This window comes from Corylus avellana, chromosome 8 (assembly GCF_965113065.1).
Source record: "Corylus avellana chromosome 8, dhCorAvel1.hap1.2, whole genome shotgun sequence".
Classification (NCBI taxonomy): Eukaryota; Viridiplantae; Streptophyta; class Magnoliopsida; order Fagales; family Betulaceae; genus Corylus; species Corylus avellana.
This window is the reverse complement of record NC_142497.1, coordinates 9518051-9539658: the sequence shown is the minus strand read 5'-3', so window position 1 is coordinate 9539658 and position 21608 is coordinate 9518051. Positions and strand designations below refer to the sequence as shown.

At 35.8% G+C, this 21608-nt stretch overlaps 2 protein-coding genes and 2 pseudogenes across 2 annotated transcripts; all 4 read right to left on the bottom strand.

The window, feature by feature from the left end:
- Positions 1-1778: 1778 nt before the first annotated feature.
- Positions 1779-4026, bottom strand: LOC132162895 (uncharacterized). Its single transcript, XM_088518738.1, has 4 exons — positions 3790-4026; positions 3180-3693; positions 2599-2912; positions 1779-2507 (listed from the first exon to the last, which is right to left on the bottom strand). The coding sequence occupies exons 1-4, from the start codon at positions 4024-4026 to the stop codon at positions 1779-1781; spliced, it is 1794 nt and encodes a 597-aa protein (XP_088374864.1).
- Positions 4027-4214: 188 nt separating this feature from the next.
- Positions 4215-7093, bottom strand: LOC148584100 (TMV resistance protein N-like). The gene is made up of 2 exons (XM_088519190.1): positions 6534-7093; positions 4215-5325 (listed from the first exon to the last, which is right to left on the bottom strand). Exons 1-2 carry the CDS (start codon positions 7031-7033, stop codon positions 4215-4217), a joined length of 1611 nt encoding a protein of 536 aa, XP_088375316.1. The 5' UTR covers positions 7034-7093.
- A 5088-nt stretch (positions 7094-12181) lies between these two features.
- LOC148584099 (uncharacterized) lies at positions 12182-12844 on the bottom strand (annotated as a pseudogene).
- Positions 12845-13462: 618 nt separating this feature from the next.
- LOC132162894 (TMV resistance protein N-like) lies at positions 13463-19353 on the bottom strand (annotated as a pseudogene).
- Positions 19354-21608: the final 2255 nt, after the last annotated feature.

Here is a 21608-nt window from a genome sequence, read left to right as displayed (position 1 = left end):
AGTATTGAGAATTGTTTGTGGGGGAGGTCCCCTATAAAAGAGTGTTGTATGTGGGGTTTACAAGAGAAATTGTTTAGTAAAGTTTAGAGAAATATTTTTGAAAAACAAAGAAAAAAAAAGTTGTTGCAGTTTGTCCGTGGGTGGTAGTTGCCTCAAAGTAGCCATCGTGGTAGTGATTTACTGATGATCGAGGGGTTGCTAGATGGATTTAGTGGTGACAAGCAATCAAACAATTTTGTCGATGATTATGGGGCCACCATACGGATCTGGTGTTCATTGTGGGGTTGCCAAACAAATTTGGTGGCGATTGCGGGGCAAGCCAAACGATTTTATGGCAACTGTGAGGTTGTTAGACGGATTTGATAATTTGATGGTTATTAAGACGAGTTACAAAAGCTCAAGAGATACTGGTTGCAAGAAACAATGGTTATAAGAGTTCAAGAGACATGAATTACAAGAACTCAAGTGAGAAAAGTTACAATAATGATTGTTAATGTAGAAGTAAAAGAGTGCAATACACGGTTTACTTCTCAAAGGTTTAAAGAGTAAAAACTATTTGGAAGAGTGGAAAATGATGAGAAAATTGGTATAGAATCTGGAATTCAAGCTAAGTTTGTAAACACTTCTTCTACAACTGAAACACTAGCGAAACGGATTGCTAAATTGCTCAGCTAGAGTTTATTAAAAAACTCTTGTTGGAAAGCTTGAATGCTGGAAATGAAAACAGAAGTGGGCTTTTATACCACTGGACCCAGATACAATAGGCCTGCTGTACATAGTATTAAAACCCAAACAAGTTGCAACTAACTAAACAGTTTATATTTCCACACGTGTTTGATCTTCTAACTGAATGCAAGTTGCTTCAGTTACACCTAGCTGGAATCCACGCGTCAGTTCCTCAACTGACTAACAAAAAAACCTTCTTTCACTACAATAAATCCACGTGTCCATGCTTTTCAGCTCAGTGCCACTTTCTTCCACTTCTGCTTCTACACAATTTTATTCTTTCTTCTTCTCTCCTTCAGCCTTGTAACAAATACCTCCCATGATCAAAACACCTTGCCCACAAGGTGTGGATAAGTGTTGTTGATTCTTCTGGCAGTTGACCCTGCCAACGCACTATAAGCAAGCTCCACTACTGCTCAGTTGTGGATCTTTCTTGAGCGTCTGTTCAAGATTTCTTCTGGCTCAGGTTGGATGACTCCTTGACCATCCACTGGAGGTAGATGTGTGATTGGAAGGATGGATCTCCCCAATTTCAGCTTTAATTTGAATGCAAAAGTCTTAAAGAAGCTTGACAGGGGTTTTTGGCAACAAGATTTCAGGAAGCCGCTTAAGCAACCGAGGAATGGCATCTAAAGACCCAGCAAAGAGTGCCGTAACACCGCCATAAAGACATTTTATCAAACACCAGGTACTATTGCTAAAGAGGAAAAACTTGAATTAGTTTGAATTCCTAGAAACTTTGTGAGCAACCAAACAGAAAGAAACGAAGGAACAAAGAGGAAAAATAGAGACACAAACCCATATCACCATCAACACCAAAACAAGAACAAAATCATCAAATATAAAAAATAAGCCTAAAATCAAATAAACGAGATAGAGAATGGGTAAAATTAGAAACGCACCACTGGAACTTTTGTGTACAGTGTCCAAGTTGTAGAGCTGCGTATTGAGGTGCCTCTGTTCGTGCGCTTTTCTTCTCCTTTTCTTTGTCGGTTCGCCTCTAATCCTCTGGGATGGAAATGTGAACGTTTTTTGTTTTCTCTTAATGCCCGTTAAGCTGTTTCGTATGAGGCGAATTTCATACCTTTTGCTTTTTTCTTCAAGAGATGCTGACAATTAACCGAACCAATTGATCCAGATGCTACAGCATTAGATTTAATAATAATAGGGCCCTTGACTTCGAGAGTTTGCCTAGTTTTTTTGTACAAACACAATGCACCTGGAGAAATGGTGTTGAGAAGTTCGTACAACGTGGAAACATCATTCTCATCACGTACTAAACGCGCCCCACACTCCTTTAGCTCAACATTCAGGCTGCCTGTTGTAATTGAAGCCTCAAGGGATCTCCTTCCACCCAAAAATCTACTCATGACCACACTTCTCCGGATGAACCACATATATGGTATATACACCCAAAATCCGTTTGGCCCAACTGAAGGGACTCCAGGGGCACAAAGGACTAACGGTTTTGTAACATCAACTCCACTGACTTGAAATTGACAAACAAAGTTGGGAAAATTACTATTACTGCCATCAAATGTTGTACAATTCGAATTCCCATGCTCATCCACCTTGACTTTTCTTCTCCTTCTTGGATGTGTGTGAGGCTCATGACATTCATAAACAATAAAAAGAGCAAACCCCTTCCAGTACCTATCTGAGCCCAAATCTGAAAGCATTTGAATCCTTCCAAACGAATTAGTGCTTTTATCGTCGAACCACTCGGGGATTCCTGATCCCAGCAATGTAGGGCCGCATGCTATAACAGTAAAATCTTTATTCTGTAAAATAAAAACAAAAAAGAGAAAGATGTTAAAGCTATTACAAAGCAATATAACTTAATTAATTTAGTGTGTTAAAAAATAGACTCACTTTGTCATCGCTCTCAGTCCATAAAGGACTTCGTGGATGCAGATTTAGGATCTTGAAGGGTTTTCCATCAGAATCAATATAAGCTTGTACAACAGAGCAATCAATGCTCCTTAATTTTTCATTTGAATTCCACTTTTCCATTTGCTTATAAAACAACTCCAGCGATGGACAATTTGTAACACTCAACTTTCTTAGTCCCAATGGAAGCTTCGGCAATACTTGAAGCCAACTACAATCATTCAAGTCAAGTACACGAAGATTAGAAAGTTGAGCCACACTATCTGGTATTCTCATAAATTTGTTCCCACTTAGCTCTAAAAAAAAAAGTGAGGATAAGCAACTAAGATCATTGGGGATCCCTCCATCCAATAGGTTGCAATAACTCAGATTTAGGATTACAAGTTTGGAAAGTTGCCACGCATCGTATGGTATTCTTGTAAATTTGTTCCAAGACAGATTTAAACAAAAAAGTGAGGATAAGCAACTGAGATCACTAGGAATTGCTCCATCTGATAGATTGTGATAACTCAAATCTAGTTTTCTTAAAGAGCTTAAACTTGAGAAAGAATTTGGGAGCAAACGACTTATAATGGGATCTGGTCGACTGCCTATCGCAAGTTTCCTTGTAGCACTTCCACCTACATAAAGTCCCTTTAGACATTCCATGCCACTCAACAGGTTCTTTGGGATTTTCTCTAGTCTTGAGCAATTAGATATATTGAGACTTTCAAGAGACGACAACCTCTTAAATGATAGTGGTAACTTTTCTATGGCAGTCCCGTCCAAAGAAAGATATCGCAAAGATGTCAGGTTACCCACACTATCTGGAATTTTGTTTAGTCTTGAACAACCAAAAAGATTTAGATCTTCAAGAGTTTCTGAGTAGATCTCATCTGGAAGTCTCATAAGATTTTTGCAACCATGTAGATCCAACCATTTAAGCCGTCTTAGAAATCCAATGGATGGGTGGACCTTGGACAAATTTGTACAACATAAAAGCTCTAGTTTCTCAAGATTTGGGACTCCACTCAAATCTCGTGTCTCCATCAAGTTTTCAGAATTTCTTAGGTCAATGTGTCTCAATTTCTCAAAACTCTGTTACAGACCAACAAATAGTTAGATAAAATGAGGAAGATTTAAAGGACTAAGAAGAATAAGAATAAATTAAATATGCATTAGCCAAAATCTTACATTCCTTCCAACCCACAGTTGCTTGATGTAGCTGCCACACATTATGAGCTCAACAAGATTGTCTGATTGGAAATTGGTCGGCAATGATTCAAAAGGATATCCCAACCATTCCATAATGCATAACTCATTGCTTAGCATGGTATTCGAATGATCTCCATGCCATTCCAAATTAGTGTGTAAATCATCACGAGCTTCACAAAGCCATGGTAAAAGATTATCGTCATTAATTTGAAGCATTTTCAATTTTTTCATCTTTGAGAATGCTTCAACATTTAGTCGCTCTTGTTTCTGTAGAGGCAATTTTAGGACAATGCCTCTAACCGCATCAGTTCCCTAGTAACCAAGACAAATGAAATTAGTGTGATGGAAATATTTGACAAATACTTACAAGAATCAATATCAAAATATAATTCTCTATGTTAGTTTTAGACTAATCCACTTACAGTACTATTTTTCAATACATGAATGACATCCTCGTTACACCACAATCTACTGCGTTCGCCAGGCTCCTCAGTAGAGTCACAACGAACTATTTTTTGACCCATTTTTTGTAACAAATCGTGCATCTGCAATCTTCCCCCTAACATAGTTATAAGAGATTTGTCCACAAGAACTCTCATATTGAAGTCTGGATAGTAACCAAAACTTTCTAGTTTGTATATGATGCCATGTATATATGCTCCATTGAAGAAACATGCAATATCTAAAAACAATTTTTTCTGCAAATCCTCCAATCCATCGTAACTTATTTTAAGTTTATCCAAAATTTCTGCATAGGGATTTTCTTTTAGTAGATCCTTGGCACTCTTCCATTCATCCATTGTTTTACCAAATAAGAGGGAACCAAAAACTTCAAGAGCTAAAGGAAGACCTTGAGCGTAATTCACAATATCCTTAGACAATTGCGCATAATTTTCTTCAAGACGGGGTTTCTTGAAGGCTTTCAAACTAAAGAGTTGTAAAGCTTCAGCATCATTCAGCACTTTAACATCATATGTAATATCCACAAATCTGTTTAGCAAATGATGATCTCTGCTTGTTATAATGATTCTACTCCCTTGACCAAACCAATCATGGCTCTCTGCTAATGCTTTTAGTTGTTTTTCTCCATCCACATCGTCAAGAACAAGAAGAACCTTTTTAGTACGTAGTCTGTTCATTATCACAATCCTTGCCTCATACTCATTCCATATATTTATTTCTCTTTCCATTAGGATCTTAGAAATAAGTTGTTTTTGTAGATCAAGTAGACTATGAGATCTAGTTTCTTCTCTGATACCAGCTACAATAAAGCAACTAGCTTCAAATTGATGAGAAACTCTTTCATAAATGGCTTTTGACAGAGTTGTCTTCCCAATTCCTCCCATCCCACAAATCCCTAAAAAGCGAACGTCATCCAATCCTATGCTAAGTAAGGTCATAATTTCCTTCACACGGGATTCTATTCCAACATAACCATTGGAAACAATTGAGAAGTTACAAGTCAATCCACAAAGTATCCTTGTACTAATTTCTTTGACAACGATTGATTCCTGCCTGTAAGAAAGATAGATCAACTATAGCCATAGAGAAAAAAAAAATGCTGAATAAGTTAAAATGTTAGGCTGCATCCAGCAGAGAAATGAAAATTCTTAATTTATGATGTAGCACCATAATTAAGGTTTGATTTGCTCTGTTCATCATGCGGTCTAATAAAAAACCATGTTTTATCACTTGACTATAAAACTTCAATGGTTTGAGAGTGTGCCTAATTTTACTACGTCCTTTAATTATTTGTATGCTTCTTGCATTCCCTTTTTTATAGTCATTTTTTTCTTTTATCTTCACAATTATAAGATAAAGATATCACAAATAGACCAATTAAATATATTTACTAGCTTCTATTAATTGAAGCAATAATTCTGCACGAAATTTAAATTTGTGAGCTAAAAAGAACAAAGACTTGGTGTAATGGTCATGGTTGTGGATGGTTAATTAGAAATGGCAATAACATTTTAATCCAATATTTATGGATTTCAACTCCCCCAAATATTGTTTATTCATAAGATGTACGTAATTTGACCATGTTACTTACGGTTTTTTATGTTTTTTTTTAATTTTTTTTTAAAATTTTTTTTGGTGTGATAAATTTTTTTATTATGTTAATTTTAGCTTCATCACATTGTTAGAATATAATATTTTCCGTATATTTCATATTTAGTTGATATTAAAATATTATCTATTTAAGGGGTGTATTGTAATCAAATATTGAAATTGTAATAAAAAATCAAGAATCTAAATCATTTTTATTTTTTAAACTTCTTCATATCATCGTTGCTTGTGGTACTTTTTCTATAAAATCTGAGTTTTTATGATGATGATGATGCCAATATATGATTTAGCTAGACCCCCCAAAAAAAAGGAAAAGAAAGATGCTTCTGTCACTACAATTAATATACACAAATACTTGTTGGTGAGGCAAAAAAAAAAAAAAAAAAAAAAAAAAAAGGACTAGAAGTTTCTTTGGAGTTGGCTAAAATTAAAATTTTCCCGAAGTCCAAACAAACTGAAAGTTTGCTGTCAGTCTGTTTGACGAGAAAATTAAATAAAATTTGTCATGTTAATCCATGGGAGAGTTTGCCAAGTTTTAGTGTAGCAAATTATGATGATGATACTAATTTCAAACAAATTTGATTATTTTGCAGAAATTTTCAACTTATTATCTATGCTCACACTAAAAAAATTAGAAAAGACTTTAATGTTACCTATCATGTAGATGCCATCCGGTGATATTGCCCACTTCTCTCAAAGCAGCTCTCCACTTTTGCATCATATGAATATCAACCTTGGGTTCTTTTTCATGCCTACCAAAAGCTTCTGCAAAAGTTCCTGTCTGGTTTCGTACGTGAGATGGATCCACATGATAGAAAATGGGCAAAATTCTGCCTGTGCCTCTCATGCATTCGACAATTTTGGAAAGTTCAATGAGGCACCATCTAGAGAAAGCATAGTTTGGAGAGATAACAAGAATAGCGTACATAGATTCTTGTATTGCTTTTAAGAGCTCTTCACAAACATATTTTCCTCGCTCGAGCTTTTCATCATCTCTAAACACGCGAATGCCTTTCTGAATCAAAGCAGCATATAAATGATCCGTAAAACTGTTGCGAGTGTCTTTCCCGTAGAAACTTAGGAAAACATCATATCTCTGTGGAGGTGTTGAAGAAGAAGATGAAGAGACAATCTGAGTACTCGTGGACGCCATGGATTGGAGACTTAGAAGATTGTTTAATAATGGAATATTAGTAATTTGCAGATTTCGAGAATAGGCTTCATCAGTTTCTCTTAACAAAAAGGCTCTGGATATCCGTTTGTTATATATATGCAAGGCTTTCCGCGTAGTAAAAAAGCGATCAACATGAGGAAAGTTGGAGGTTTCAATTAAGAATAAAAAGAAAGTTGTGTTCACATTGCTTTTGTGTAGTTGGTCTGCGTTTCTCAAAGAAAGCTTCTTTTCTCTGCAGAAAAGAGATGCTTCATTGCCAACGATTCCGTAGTGGGTGAGTTTTTTTATTAGAGGAGAGAGAAATATTTGTATATTTTTTATTAGTATTTATTATGAATTGTCAAATTCCAGTACTAAAAAACCCAATTCTGTAATATATTTTTATATTTTTTGTATTTGCTTGACTGATTTATATTTTCTTGTATACGTAGATTTTATTCTGTAATATTATTCATTAATTACTTAATTATATTTTCTATTTTAACTGACATTATTTTAACTATAAATATAACTTTTTTGTACACAGTTTGACACACAAAAATACAAAATTCTATTCAAATTTTCTAATCCTTTCTGCACAATTTCTAAATTACAGAAACTAAATCTAACTGATGACAAAATGAACTTTTACATGTGCTTCTTTTGGGGTTCATCCAGTCATTTTTTTTTTTTTAAATGTCCACGAAAGTTGGAGGAAATGTCACGTTTTCTGGCTTTCCCATTCAACACGGTTTTAAGTTTTCGTGTCAAAAAGCAGAGTAATCATATATATATATATAAGCCAAATCATTCTTTACAGGTAGTCTAAAATTGCATGTGATGTGAACCAATGTTTTTTAAAGGCTAAACCAGTTTTTTAAAGCATAATTTTAGAACTGATTTTTTAAGAGTGAACTGGTAATTAAATTAGCTTAATTAAGAACATTTAATTATATTTCAATAATTTTCCTTATATGCGATTTCATTAATTTCAAAAATTTAATATACGATATTATTTTCTCAGAATTTATTACTTTCCAAAACTATATAAAGACAATATTTAGAATTTAAAAACATACTACATTAATTAACTACTCATAATCGGCCATATAAGTCATATAAAAAAAAAAAAAAAAATCGGCCATATAGCCCATTTTTTTAGAAAGCTATTTTTTTCTTTATACTTTTCATTTTAAACCGTGTATATCTATAGGAACACATTTTTATTAAAAAAATTTTCCTCTATTTATTTTTGAAATGTTCAAAATTATATGCATTTAATTTGTATTGAAAGATGGACTCGGCTTCCATGCGGCAAACCAAACTGTGGTAGTTTGGTTTGAGTGCTGAGATTTCCTCAGGCAAACTACTCATTAATTACACTAAAAGGGGTGGTTCGGCCACCCCTAGTTCCATGGGGGTGGCTTCGGCCACCCCCAAAAGCCGGTTGGGGGGGGGGGGGGGGTGGTGGTTTGGCCACCCCCGAAGGCCAAACTCATAAAGTTTGATTTATGGGTTCCCTAGGGAGTGGCCGATGCCACCCCCTAGGCTGAGCTGGGGTGGATCGGCCACTCCCTAGGCTGAGCTGGGGTGGCCGGCCACCCCCTAGGGAGAGAATGGGGTGGCCGAACCACCCCATTGTATTTTTGAATAAATAATTTTATTATTTTATTTTATATTTATTTTTAATTTTCATTTTATTATTTTATATTAGATGGGACACATGGCAAGTTGGTGGTTGTTGGATGGAAATCAATAGCTAGGATTTCAAAAAAAATCCATGGGCAATTTTCTAAGAAGTGTCGGGGATCTTGATCCTTTTCCCACACCCCTTGTGTAAGACTGTGTGAAACTCGAGCATGACTTGGTATGGTGTGACGCATTATTTTCCTGAAGTTTAATGGATCGAGAAGTGATGAATTGATTGCATCAGGCTCCACTTGCTGACATTTAACTGATAGGGACAAATACTTGGCGATCGACATGAGAAATGGACAAGGACTTGATCCTTAGTCTTTTGTCTTTTGTGACCGCCAACTGACCGGTGGTGACAATCTCCAATTACAAAATTATCAATTTAATTAACCATGGCTAGGCATTGAATCTGGATCGCTCAATGGGCCTTGGGCTTGAAAGCTAGCATGTTGAAGTTGGGCTTTTGGGCCGTTGGCCCACCTCCCAACGGTAGATACACAATAAAACCATATCATATAACCGAAAAAAAAAAAAAAAAACAAGAATCTTAGTTCTTGTTTGGCTAAATTCGGTGATCAAACGGAAGTTCAAAAACACAAAGTTCCAAGTTCGAAAGCATCGTGTTCCACTCTCTGCCAAGGCTGTACGGACAGCAAGGTAGCCTGTTCGGACAACAGAAACAGAAACTCAGTTTTTGTCCCCCGCAAGGCCACAACCCATTAACCTGTTCAGACACCCCGTAAGTTTTACGTACAAAACGTGATTTTAAGTGTGTCGATGTCTAGGGTTTTGTCGTGCGATATATATACATCTCATTTAAGAGAGAGATGGACGAAATTGGTGGCTAGGTTTCGTGAGAGGCTGTGCTGAGAGAAAATATTTGTTGAGAGCCAAATTGTTCATCATAGAGGATTTTGTTAGTTTTTAACGGAAAAATCTGGTAAAGGAGAATCGCGTTGAATAAGATTATGAGTAAGGAGACGAGTTGTAGGCTTGTCGATCTTACAGAGTCAAAGTCTTCCAAAGGGTTGTAAGTGTTCATAGTGTCTGTAATCTCTGGATAATCTTTTGATAGTAATTTCCTGCGTTTGGCTGTCTCGGAGAGATTTTACTTTTAGAACGTTTTCTAAAAAGTTTCCTCTTTGTCACCAAAATCCTCGTGTCTAATTTTTCATATTTTAGTGATTGATTGCTTATTGATTAATATCTGTAAATTCCGCATATTGTGTGATATACAAGCGTTTTTCAAAGAAGATAATAAGAAAATGAGATATCACACTTAGTCCCCAGATTTACCACCTCACTTGCAATTTCCTTCAAGCGATTCCCTGGCTTTCGGCCCTGAGAAAAAGCAGTCATGAGGAAATAACTTGCAGGTTAGAATTAAGGAATATAAGAAAGTTGTGTTCAGATTAATTTTCGCGTGGTTGGTCGGCATTGTGTTGAGGAAAGCAGAGACGCTTCTTTTCTGCAGAGAAGTTTCAACTGCAAAAATCGCCAACGACTTCACATTGGCTGAGCTTTTTTATTGAAGGATAGAGAATTATTTGTAATTTTTTAATATTATTTTTTGTTATGGATTGTTAAATAACCGTACTTAAAAACTCAATTCCTTAAGTGACTAGTGGATGGCCAGGTTTTTTTTTTTTTTTTTTTTTCTCGAGGCTTTTCACTTTTTTATCACATCTTTCATCCATTTTCATATAATGAATGAGTGAATTTACTATTAAATTGATGTGAAACTTATATGAATCCACACATTCAATGGTGAATATATTAGATTTGCGAAAAAAAAATGATAAAATGAATAACGTGTAGCATGCCTCCTCAAAAAATGATGATCAATTAAATGACAATTTGTTGACCTGAATTTTAATTACATAGTTTATTTCCATGGTTGTTTCATAATAGTTTATGTCCAAAGGCAAAAGACAACTTGGATATATTTTTAATGTAAGAAGAAATGAAATTATTACAATTGAAGAATTTAAAAAGGGAAATTATATCTAAAATCCTTAGGTAAACGCGCTTTTATTAAAAACTCCCTGAGTTTTTTTTTTTTGAAATTTAGTCCCTGGGTCACTCGAAACTACTAGAAAACTCTCTACCGTCAATTTTTGTTAACTTCCGTTAGTCTACTCAAAACTCACCGTTTTATCTGATTAAAATATTATTTTTTTTATTAATTTAATTTAAAAAATTCAATCTTAAAAAAAAAAAATAATAAAAAAAATAAAATTTGAAGGGTGGCCGTAAGCCACCCCAGGGGTGGTTCGCCCACCCCTGGGGTGGCTTGCGGCCACCCCCAGGTGGTTTGGGGTGGCCTTGGCTCGCGGCCACCCCTTTCCACCCAAGGGGTGGCTCGCGGCCACCCCATGGGTGGATGGGTGGCCTGCGGGCCACCCCAAACCCCCAAGGGGTGGCCGCGACCCACCCCCTTGGGGGTTGCGGGCCACCCATCCACCCATGGGGTGGCCGCGAGCCACCCCTTGGGTGGAAAGGGGTGGCCGCAAGCCACCCCAAGCCACCCCATGGGTGGAAAGGGGTGGCCGCGAGCCACCCCAAGCCACCCAAGGGGTGGCTCGAGCCACCCCATGGGTGGCCGCAAGCCACCCCAGGGGTGGTTCGCCCACCCCTGGGGTGGCTTGCGGCCACCCCATAGGGGTTGGGGGGGTGGCCAGGGGTGGCGCGGTGCCACCCCTAGCCACCCTTCAAATTTTTTTTTTTTTATTTTTTTTATTATTTTTTTATTTTTTTATTTTTAAGATTGAATTTTTTAAATTAAATTAATAAAAAAAATAATATTTTAATCAGATAAAACGGTAAGTTTTGAGTAGACTAACGAAAGTTAACAAAAATTGACAGTAGAGAGTTTTCTAGTAGTTTCGAGTGACACATGGACTAAATTTCTAAAAAGAAAATACCAAAGAAATTTTAAAAAAAGCGCGTTTATCTAAGAATTTTAGATATAATTTCCCATTTAAAAAACCAAAAGGTCTTCATTACTGTTACCTATTGAGAAATAGTTTTTTTATTTTTATTTTTTTTGGGGTGGGGGGGAGGTTGAAAAGAATTATTACAAAAAGCTCTTTCTCTTCCGAGATATTGAAAAACTCATTAATTATAAGAGCACTCTAGTTCTCCCGAAACCACATCTTGGTGAGTCGAGTTACTGTGCTTGTTGTTCCACCTAGTTCTCAAGAGAGCATCCAATGAATACTGAAAAATAGCCTTGGGATTAAAGGAACTACCCACTCTTTTTTTTCTTTTTTCTTTTTTTTTTTTTAACAGAACAAACCCATGTTATAGGTCTCCTAATGATTTGCTAAATAAGGTTGAATATACGACATAAAATTATTAAGCTAAAATAAATAAAGAAATCATTATACTTGAATTTTATTGGCCATATCATATGACATATATATCAATACAAGCATATTTCTTAATAGCAGGCTATAAGACAGAGGGTTTTTCTCCAAGCAAGAGTTCCCTGAACATAGCCTCACACAAACCACTCTCATGAATCATTAGATGCCCTCCATCAGGAACCTCATGGTACCTGATCCAGGGGAGCTTCTTCACCAAATATTGTTGCATTTCAAATGGCACTAGTTTATCTTCATGTCCATGCCAGAGATGAACAAAGGCCTCATTGTTAGGGTATGGATTTTTTAATCTCCATTGGCTCGAATTCCCAGTTCCCAAAATGCACTATTATGTCTCTATGCAGGGATTCGTAGACCCCTTGTTGTCTTACCTTATGCTGCATACACAAAAACGCATGATTTTGTCATAACTGGCCATAAACCATCACTAAACAAGTAAAGGGGAAGCTGAACCTCATCAGGCATTGACACTTGTGACATTTTCTGGATGGTTTCTACATCGCGTTTGTTAAAAAGAATAGGATGTCTTTGCAAAATAGAACAATAAGGGAACCACTTCTGTGTCATCCACCAGTACTCTAGTCCAGGGGCCGGCATAGTGCCCAATCCAGAGTTTCCATTGATCTCTGTTTAGTTGTTTCTTGTAGACCCCATTCATCAGTTTCGGAGGAAAAGAAGGCCACCAAAAATTGATCACTGGAACCACTAGAGTCACACCAGCGAGCCTGCAACATTTAATACAACAATTTCATAAAATTCTGGTCACTTATTGATACAATATCCCTTGTCTTCAAAGTGTTTTGTACAGGAGAGAAGCAAATTGGCTCCAAAACAAAAACAAATGGATGAGAAATCAAACCAAAAATGGCATGAAAATAGAAGTGGGAAAGAGTAGCCTGTCTGTGTGGAGACTTAGTGGTCCTATAAGCATATATGATGACACCCACTACAAACACCGAAGCTGCCAATGTAAACATCTCTGGCACAAACAACCAATATTATGATAATGCAAATTTATCAAAGTCATATATGGCTTCTTCATTATTCTACTTTTGCTAGCACTTTCTGTAGGTGACAATAGCAACCAAATTACCTGGAAAATGTAATGAAACCAAATATTGCCACCAAAGTTTCTTTTGGTGGTGACGCGAGAGCAGAGGATGATGTTGGCATGGGTGTCAGAGTGACAGGCAGGTGATTCAGGCATGCAAACGAGGAAGGGTGAGAAAGAGAGCATCGTTGTTTTCTTTCTCAGCTGTAGAGCTTGCATTAATCCTATTGCACTGATTGTCTATCCACGCTATTGTTCGCTGATTGATCCTCAATTGATGAAATTATACCTCTTCATTGGATTGCATTGATTCGACCAACATGCAAGCGACCCAATTGACCCACATGCTACAACATTAGATTTCCTTTAATAGGGCCATCCACCATGAGACCAACCCATCGTCCAAATGAAAACAAAGATTCTCGTTACTTTCTAAATCCAAACCACGTGGAGAAATGGTGTTCAGAATTTTGTAGAACTCAAATGCATCATGCTTATCACGTACTAAACGCGCCCCACACTTCTTTAGCTCAACATTCAGGCTGTCTGTTGTAATTGAAGTCTCAAGGTTGCCCCATCCACCCAAACTATTCCTCGCTCTTCTCCGGAACCACTCGGTATATACACCCAAAATCCATTTGGCCCAACACAAGGGGCTCCAGGGACACAAAGGACTAAGGGTTTTCCAATATCAACTTCATTGGCTTGAAATTGACAAACAAAGTAGGGAAAATTAGGATTTCCGCCATCAAATGTTGTAGAATTCGAATTCCCATTCTCATTGACTTTTAGTTTTCTTCTCTTTTTGGGGTAACTGTCAGGCTCGTGAACTTGATAAACAATAAAAAGAGCATAACCCTTCCACTCATCTGAGCCCAAATCTGTATGCATTTGAATTCTTCCAAACGAATTCCTGCTTTTATGGTTGAACCACTCTGGGATTCCATATCCCACAAGCGCAGGGCCACATGCTACGATAGTACTATAAAAGAAACTTTGGCTCTGTAAAAGAGAAAGATGTTAAACCAGCCAAAAGTACTATACATAATACATGTGTGTTAAAGAAGGAGAGTAAGAGACTCACATTGCTGTTAATCCATAAAGGGCTTCGTGGATGCATATGGAGGATCTTGAAGGGTTTGCCATCATAATCAATATAAGCGGCCACAAAAGAGCAATCAATGCTCCTTAATTTTTCGTTTGAAGTCCACATCTCTATTTGGTTATAAAACATCTCCAGTGATGGACAATTTTTTACACGCAAGTATTTGGATCCCAGTGGGAGCTTCGGCAATACTTGAAGCCAACTACAATCATCCAAGAAAAGTTCATAAAGATGAGAAAGTTGACCTACACTATCCGCTATTCTCGTAAATTTGTTCCTGCTTAGGTTCAACGAATGAAGTGAGGATAAACAACTAAGATCATTGGGGATTGCTCCATCTAATAGATTGCAATAACTCAGATTTAGTTTTCGTAAAGAGCTTAAACCTGAGAATGAATTGGGGAACAAAGAATTGTTAAGATTTGAGCTCAATTGAAGCCTGCTACAATATGCCAAGGAAAGTATTCCAAGTTTGGGAAGTTGACAGACGCTATCAGGCATCCTCGTAAATTTGTTCCCAGACAAATTTAAGGGAAAAATATAAAAAAGCCCTCCAAATTATCAGCCGTTTTCGATTTAGCCACCTAATGTTTCAAAAGTGATAAAGTAGCTCCCTAAATTACCAAACGATTATATTTTGGCCACTCCGTTAGTCAAAACCGTCAGTTTGAACGGAAACTGCAAAACGATGTCGTTTTGTTGAGGGGCTACTTTATCACTTTCTGAACATTAGGGGGCTAAAATAAAAACGGCTGGTAGTTTGGGGGGCTTTTTTATATTTTTCTCCAAAATTTGTTTTTTTTCATAAAAGGGCATTGTAGTAACTTACCAAAAACAAAATGACGTCGTTTTGCAGTTTTTGTCCAAACTGACGGTTTTGACTAACGGAGTGGCCAAAATGCAATAGTTTGGTAGTTTGGGGGCTACTTTATCACTTTTGGAACATTAGGGGGCTAAATCGAAAACGACTGGTAGTTTGGGAGGATTTTTTATATTTTTTCCCAAATTTAAATAAGAAAGTGAAGATAAGCAACTAAGATCACTTGGAATTGCTCCATCAGAGATATGGCGATAACTCAAATCTAGTTCTCTTAAAGAGCTTAAACATGAGAATGAATTTGGGAGCAAAAGACTTATAATTGGCTCTGAGCCCCGCTTACCCCCAACATTTAAGACTTTGAGTTTCTTCAAAGATACAATGAAGGATGGTAATTTTCTTATAGCAGCCCCATTTGCCATAAGCACTTCTAGACATTCCATACCACTCAAGTTCTTTGGGATCTTCTTATGTCTTGAGCAATCAGATATATTGAGATATACAAGAGACGACAAACTCGTAAATGATAATGGTAAGTTTTTTATAGCAGTCCCTGTCAAATAAAGTTCCCACAAAGATGTCATATGACCAACAATATTTGGAAACTTGTTGAGTCTTGAGCAACCAGAAAGATAAAGAACTTCGAGAGATTCCAAGCTGATTTCATCTGGGCGTCTCTTAAGACATTTGCAATCTCGTAGGTCCAATTCTTTAAGCCACCTTAGAAATCCAATGGATGGGTGGACCTTAGACAAACTTGTACAATGTACAAGCGCTAGTTTCCCCAGATTTGGGACTCCCACGAAGTTTGGTGTCTCGATCAAGTTTCGAGATTGGCTCAAGTCAATATGTTTTAATCTGTTAAAACTCTGTTATAGTTGACCAATAAATATAGTTATATAAAATAGATCAAATGAAGAAGAGTAAAAAAGGAAGAATAAGAATAAGAATAAAATACATTTGCGCAAGCCAAAATCTTACCTTCCTTCCATCCCACGGTTTTTTTATGAAGCTATAATGCATTATGAGATCAACAAGATTGTCTAATTGGAAACTGGTCGGCAAGGATTCCAAAGGATATCCCCACCATTTCATAACGCATAACTCATTGCTTAGCATAAAATTTAAAGGATCTCCATGCCATTCAAGAGTATCACGAGCTTTAGAAAGCCGTGGTAAAAGATCTACGACATTGCTAATCTCAAGCATTTTCAATTTTTTTCATCTTTGAGAATGCTTCAACATTTAGTCGCTCATGTTTCTGCAAAGGTAATTTCAAGACAATGCCTTTAATAGCATTAGTTCCCTAGTAGTCAAGAAAAATGAAATTAATGTGGTGTGAATATATGAAAAATACTTAGAGGAATTAGTAAAGAAAAATATAATTCTCTATATATGTGTCTAGAATAATACACTTACAGTATTATTTTTCAATACGTGAAGGACATCATCATAACGCCACAATCTATGCATCCACCAGGCTCCTCAGTAAACTCACAATGAACTATTTTTTGACCCATTTTTTGTAACAAATCATGCATCCGCAATCTTCCCCATGAGATGGTTGTAAGAGATTTGTCAACAAGAACTTCGTTATTGATTTTCAGATAGTAACCAAAACTTTCTAGTTTGTTCATGATGCTATCTATATATGCTCCAGTAAAGAAACATGCAATATCTAGAAACAACTTTTTTTGCAAATTCTCCAATCCATCAAAACTTATTTTGAGTTTATCTAAAATTTTTGCGTTAGGATTTTCTTTTAGTAGATCCCTGGCACTTTTCCATGCAGCCATTGGTCTACCAAATAAGAAGGAACCAAAAACTTCAAGAGTTAAAGGAAGGCCTTGAGCGTAATACATCACATCCTCAGACAATTCCACATAATTTTCTTTAGGATAGGGTTTCTTGAAGGCTTTCCAACTAAAGAGTTGTAAAGCTTCAGCATTATTCAACTCCTTCACCTCATAGGTGTTATGCATAAGTTTGTTAAGCAAATGACGATCTCTACTTGTTATAATGATTCTACTCCCTTAGCCAAACCAATCATGGCTCTCTGCTAATGCTTCAAGTTGTTCTTCTCCATCCACATCGTCAAGAACAATAAAAACCTTTTTATTGCATAATCTGTTCGCTATCACTCTTCTTGCCCCATAGTTATTCCATATATATATTAATTTCACTTTCCACGAGGATCTCCGAAAGAAGCTGCTTTTGTAGATAAACTAACCATGAGTTCTGGTTTCTTCTCTAATACTAGCAATGAAGCAACGTGCTTCAAATTGACGAGAAACTCTTTCATAAATAACTTTTGACAGAGTTGTCTTCCCAATTCCTCCCATCCCATAAATCCCTAAAAAGCGAACATCATCCAACCCAATACTAAGTAAGCTCATCATTTCCGCCACTCGGGATTCTATTCCAACAAGAACCTTGGAAACATTTGAGAAGTTACCACCCAATCCACTAAGTATCCTTCCACTAATATCTTCGACAACTTTTGATTCGGGCTTATAGAAAAGATAGGACAATATAGCCATAGAGAGACAAAAAGCTTAATCATGTACAATGCTTATCCTCATTCAACAAATAAATTATAATTCTTAATTTATGATGTAGCACCATAAATATGGTTTTATTTTCTTGGTTCCTCGTACAATCAAATAAAAACCTTTTTTTTTTTCTTTTTTTTTTTCATAGTTTGAGAGTGTGTATAATTTTATCTTTATTAATTAAGGAAACTTCACTTAACCTCATTGAACTTTAACCACTTTTGCAATTACCCCAAAAATTCAAAAACTCTTAATTTAATGTATCAAAATTCTAATTTTTTTGGCAATACCACCAATTCGTTAGGTATTTTCAGTTAAATAGGTAAAAATTCCCAAAATATACCCATTATTTTGATTAAAAAAAATTGCAAAAATTCAAGCATGAGTATTTTTGTAAATTCTATTAAATCTTGAACAATGTTCGAATCTTTTCAATTTATTTTTCTTTTTTCCAAAAAAAGAAATGTGGGGTATTTTGGTAATTTTGACACCTATATGTGAAGATTTTAATGGAAAAAAACCTAACGATGGGTGACATTGCAAAAATTTAGAAGTTTGATACATTAAATTCAGAGTTTTTGAACTTTATAAGTTAATTGGAAAATTAATAAAAGTTCAGAGGGTTAGTTTCCACAGTTAATTTATTTGTTTGTGCATTGCATTCCCTTTTTCAGTTTTTCATAGTCATTTTTCTCTATTATCATCACAATAAGATAAAGATATCACAAATAGGCAAATTAAATGTATATACTACATACTGTTGTTATTAATCAAAGCAACTCTACACGAAGTGTAAATTTGTGAGACAATGATATTGTTTATTAGTAAGATGTAATTTGACCATTTATATCACAGTTTTGATGTGATTCTTGAATTGTTATGGGTACTGTTTGATTTTTTTTTTTTTTTTTGGGTTATGAATTTCTTTATTGTGTTAATTTTAACTTCATCATATAGATATATTTGTGGTACTTATTTATTCTACAAAATCTAAGCAATTTATGATGATGAGGGTGCCAAATTAAATCCAATGTATGATTTAGCTAGACCCATAAGAAAACGAAAAAAAGAAAAGAAAGGATGTTTATGTCACTACAAAAATACACAAATGATTGTTGGTGAGGCAAGAAAAAAGACTAATTAAATGTTACCTATCATGTACATGCCATCCAAAGATATTGCCCACTTCTCTCAAAGCAGTTCTCCACTTTTGTATCATCTCAATGTCAACCTTTCGTTTTTTTTTTCCTCAAAGAGGCTTCATGCCTAGCAAAAGCTTCTGCAAAAGTCCTTGTCTGGTTTCGTACGTCGGAAGGATCCACATGGTAGAAAATTGGCAAAATTGTGAGCCCCGTGTCTCTCATGCATTGGACGATCTTGGAAAGTTCATTGAGGCACCATGTAGAGGAAGCATAGTTTAGAGAGATAACGGTGATCGCGTACATGGATTCTTGTATTGCTTGTAAGTGCTCTTCCCAAACAAATTTTCCTCCCCTGAGCTTTTCATCGTCTCTAAACACGATAATGCCTTTTTATTTCAAAGCAGCATGCAAATGGTCTGTGAAACTCATGTGGGTGTCATCACCGTGGAAATTGAGGAAAACATCGTATCTCCATCGAGGTGTTGTTAAGGAAGAAGACGAACTCGTGGACGCCATGGATCGGAGACTTGTTTAATAATGTAGTGCTATAATTCAGTTTCTCTCTAACAAGGGCTTTGGGTATTAATGTTATATGCAAGGCTTTCCGGGTTGTGAAAAGGCGAGGTTACTCACCATTAATGCTCCCTCTCTTGTCCACGAAAGTAGAAGGAAATTTCGTGTAAATTTAGTTGGATTCGGGGTCCACCAATTAAGGTAATTTGGCGTATGTGAAGTTTCATGGAAATTACGAGTCAATATTCATAAATATTTTTGAAGTAGGATCACAAATAGTTTTAGCTAGTAGGGATGATTAGGCTAATAGTATAAGAAATAACGCAACAAGATAATAAGAAATAACACGCAAATACAACTCCTGGTTGTTGAAGTCAAGCTGTTACTCTCTCTCTCTGCCAATATCATGAGGTAATTAAGGTCCTGTGAAGACATCTCTCGGGTAAACTACAGGGATTAGATATATTGATCAGTCCTAAATTATTGGTTCTCAGAAAACGATTGGCGGGCAGCTATCCACCTCAAAAGCAAATATCTATCAAGATTGATTTTTGGTTGGATGTGGATGGTTAATTAGAAATGGCAATAGCATTTTAATCCAAAATTTTTGGATTTCGACTCCCCCAAATATTGTTTAGTAGTAAGATGTTATAATTTATGAGTACTGCTAAATTAGGACCTCTGACTTTTTTTTTTTTTTTTTTTTTTTTTTAATTGGAGGACCTCTGACTTTGATACTATATTAAATCATCATTTGTCTCATATGTTTATGCTGATAGGAAGAGGTAAATTTAATAGGTAAAACCCAACAAGTATAATATTTAATTTAAATGCGGAGTGATTTGGCGGAATCAGTGCTCAAACTCAGGACATGCTTTTATACCACGTTAAATTACCATTTATACCAAAAACTTCAGTTGATAAAAAAAGATAAATTTATTCATTTAATCATTACGTTAACAATGCCAATATATAATTTAGCATGACCCAAAAGGAAAAGAAAGATGCTTCTGTCACTACAAACATACACACATGCTTGTTGGCAAGGCCAAAAAAATAAAAAAGAAAAAAATAAGAAAATAAGAAACCGTAAATATGATAATGGCAACTTTTTTATGAGTCCTAGTCAAATCAATAAACCGTAAAGATGTCGTACAATCCACAATATCTGGAAACTTGTTGAGTGTTGAGCAACCAGAAAGATTAAGATCTTCAAGAGATTACAAGCTTATCTCGTTTGGAAGTCTCTTAAGGCCTTTGCAATCTTGTTATGTGCTTTTGGCTATTGTTATATGCTTCTATATAGTATGTGGGCATTGCTTTTTTGTTTCAAATCAGAGATGCCGTCAAGAATTTGTTGTCTCACATAAATGCAAATACACCGACCCAATGGACTGACCTGGCATGTTGAAATCGTGTAAAATCCTAACATTGGGCTATTGCTTCAATACGAGGAGATGAATTTAAGTTGCTTGTTAGTTTATTTTCTTTTCCTTTGAGAAGAACAAGAAATTCATATCATCTTTCTTATGTTTAGGATTAGGATCTCCTGCAATTTAAAAAAAAAAAAAAAAATTACAAATTCTCAAGATACAAAAGCAGGTAATTCATCAAATAACCGACCATTGATATATTATTCTTGCTCAAGTGTTTTCGGTAATTAAATTTGGAAGCGAGATAGAAGCGAGCATTAAGTTACTCACCATTAATGCTCCCTCTCTTGTCCACGAAAGTAGAAGGAAAAGTCGTGTGAATTTATATTAGTTGGATTCGGGGTCCACCAATTAAGGTAATTTGGCGTATGTGAAGTTGCATGGAAATTACTAGTCCAGTAGGATCACAAATAGTTTTAGGTGGTTGGGATGATTAGGCTAATAATAGATATTATATGATATCATTTTATTGTACAATAAAACGATATCATATAACAGATGAAATAACGCAACAAGATAATAAGAAATAGGGTTAAATACTCCATACACTCCTGGGTTTCGTTGTTTTATTTTTTCTCCCTTAGGATTTGATTTTTATTACAGGAAGTCCTTATAGTTTTGATAATAGACCAAATTAGTCATTATCTTAGTTGACCGTTAGTTCACTTAATAGAAGTCCACGTGGACCAATCAAATGTTGACACGTGGCACCTACTTAATTTTTTTTTTTAAATAAAAATAAAAAAACAAAAATGTATATATATATTTTTTTTAAAAAAAAAAGAAAAAAAAAAAGAAAAAAAAAGAAAAAAAATTAGGGGTGGCCGAGCCACCCCCTTGGCCATTTGAGCCACCCCCATCCGGCCAGATGGGGGTGGTTT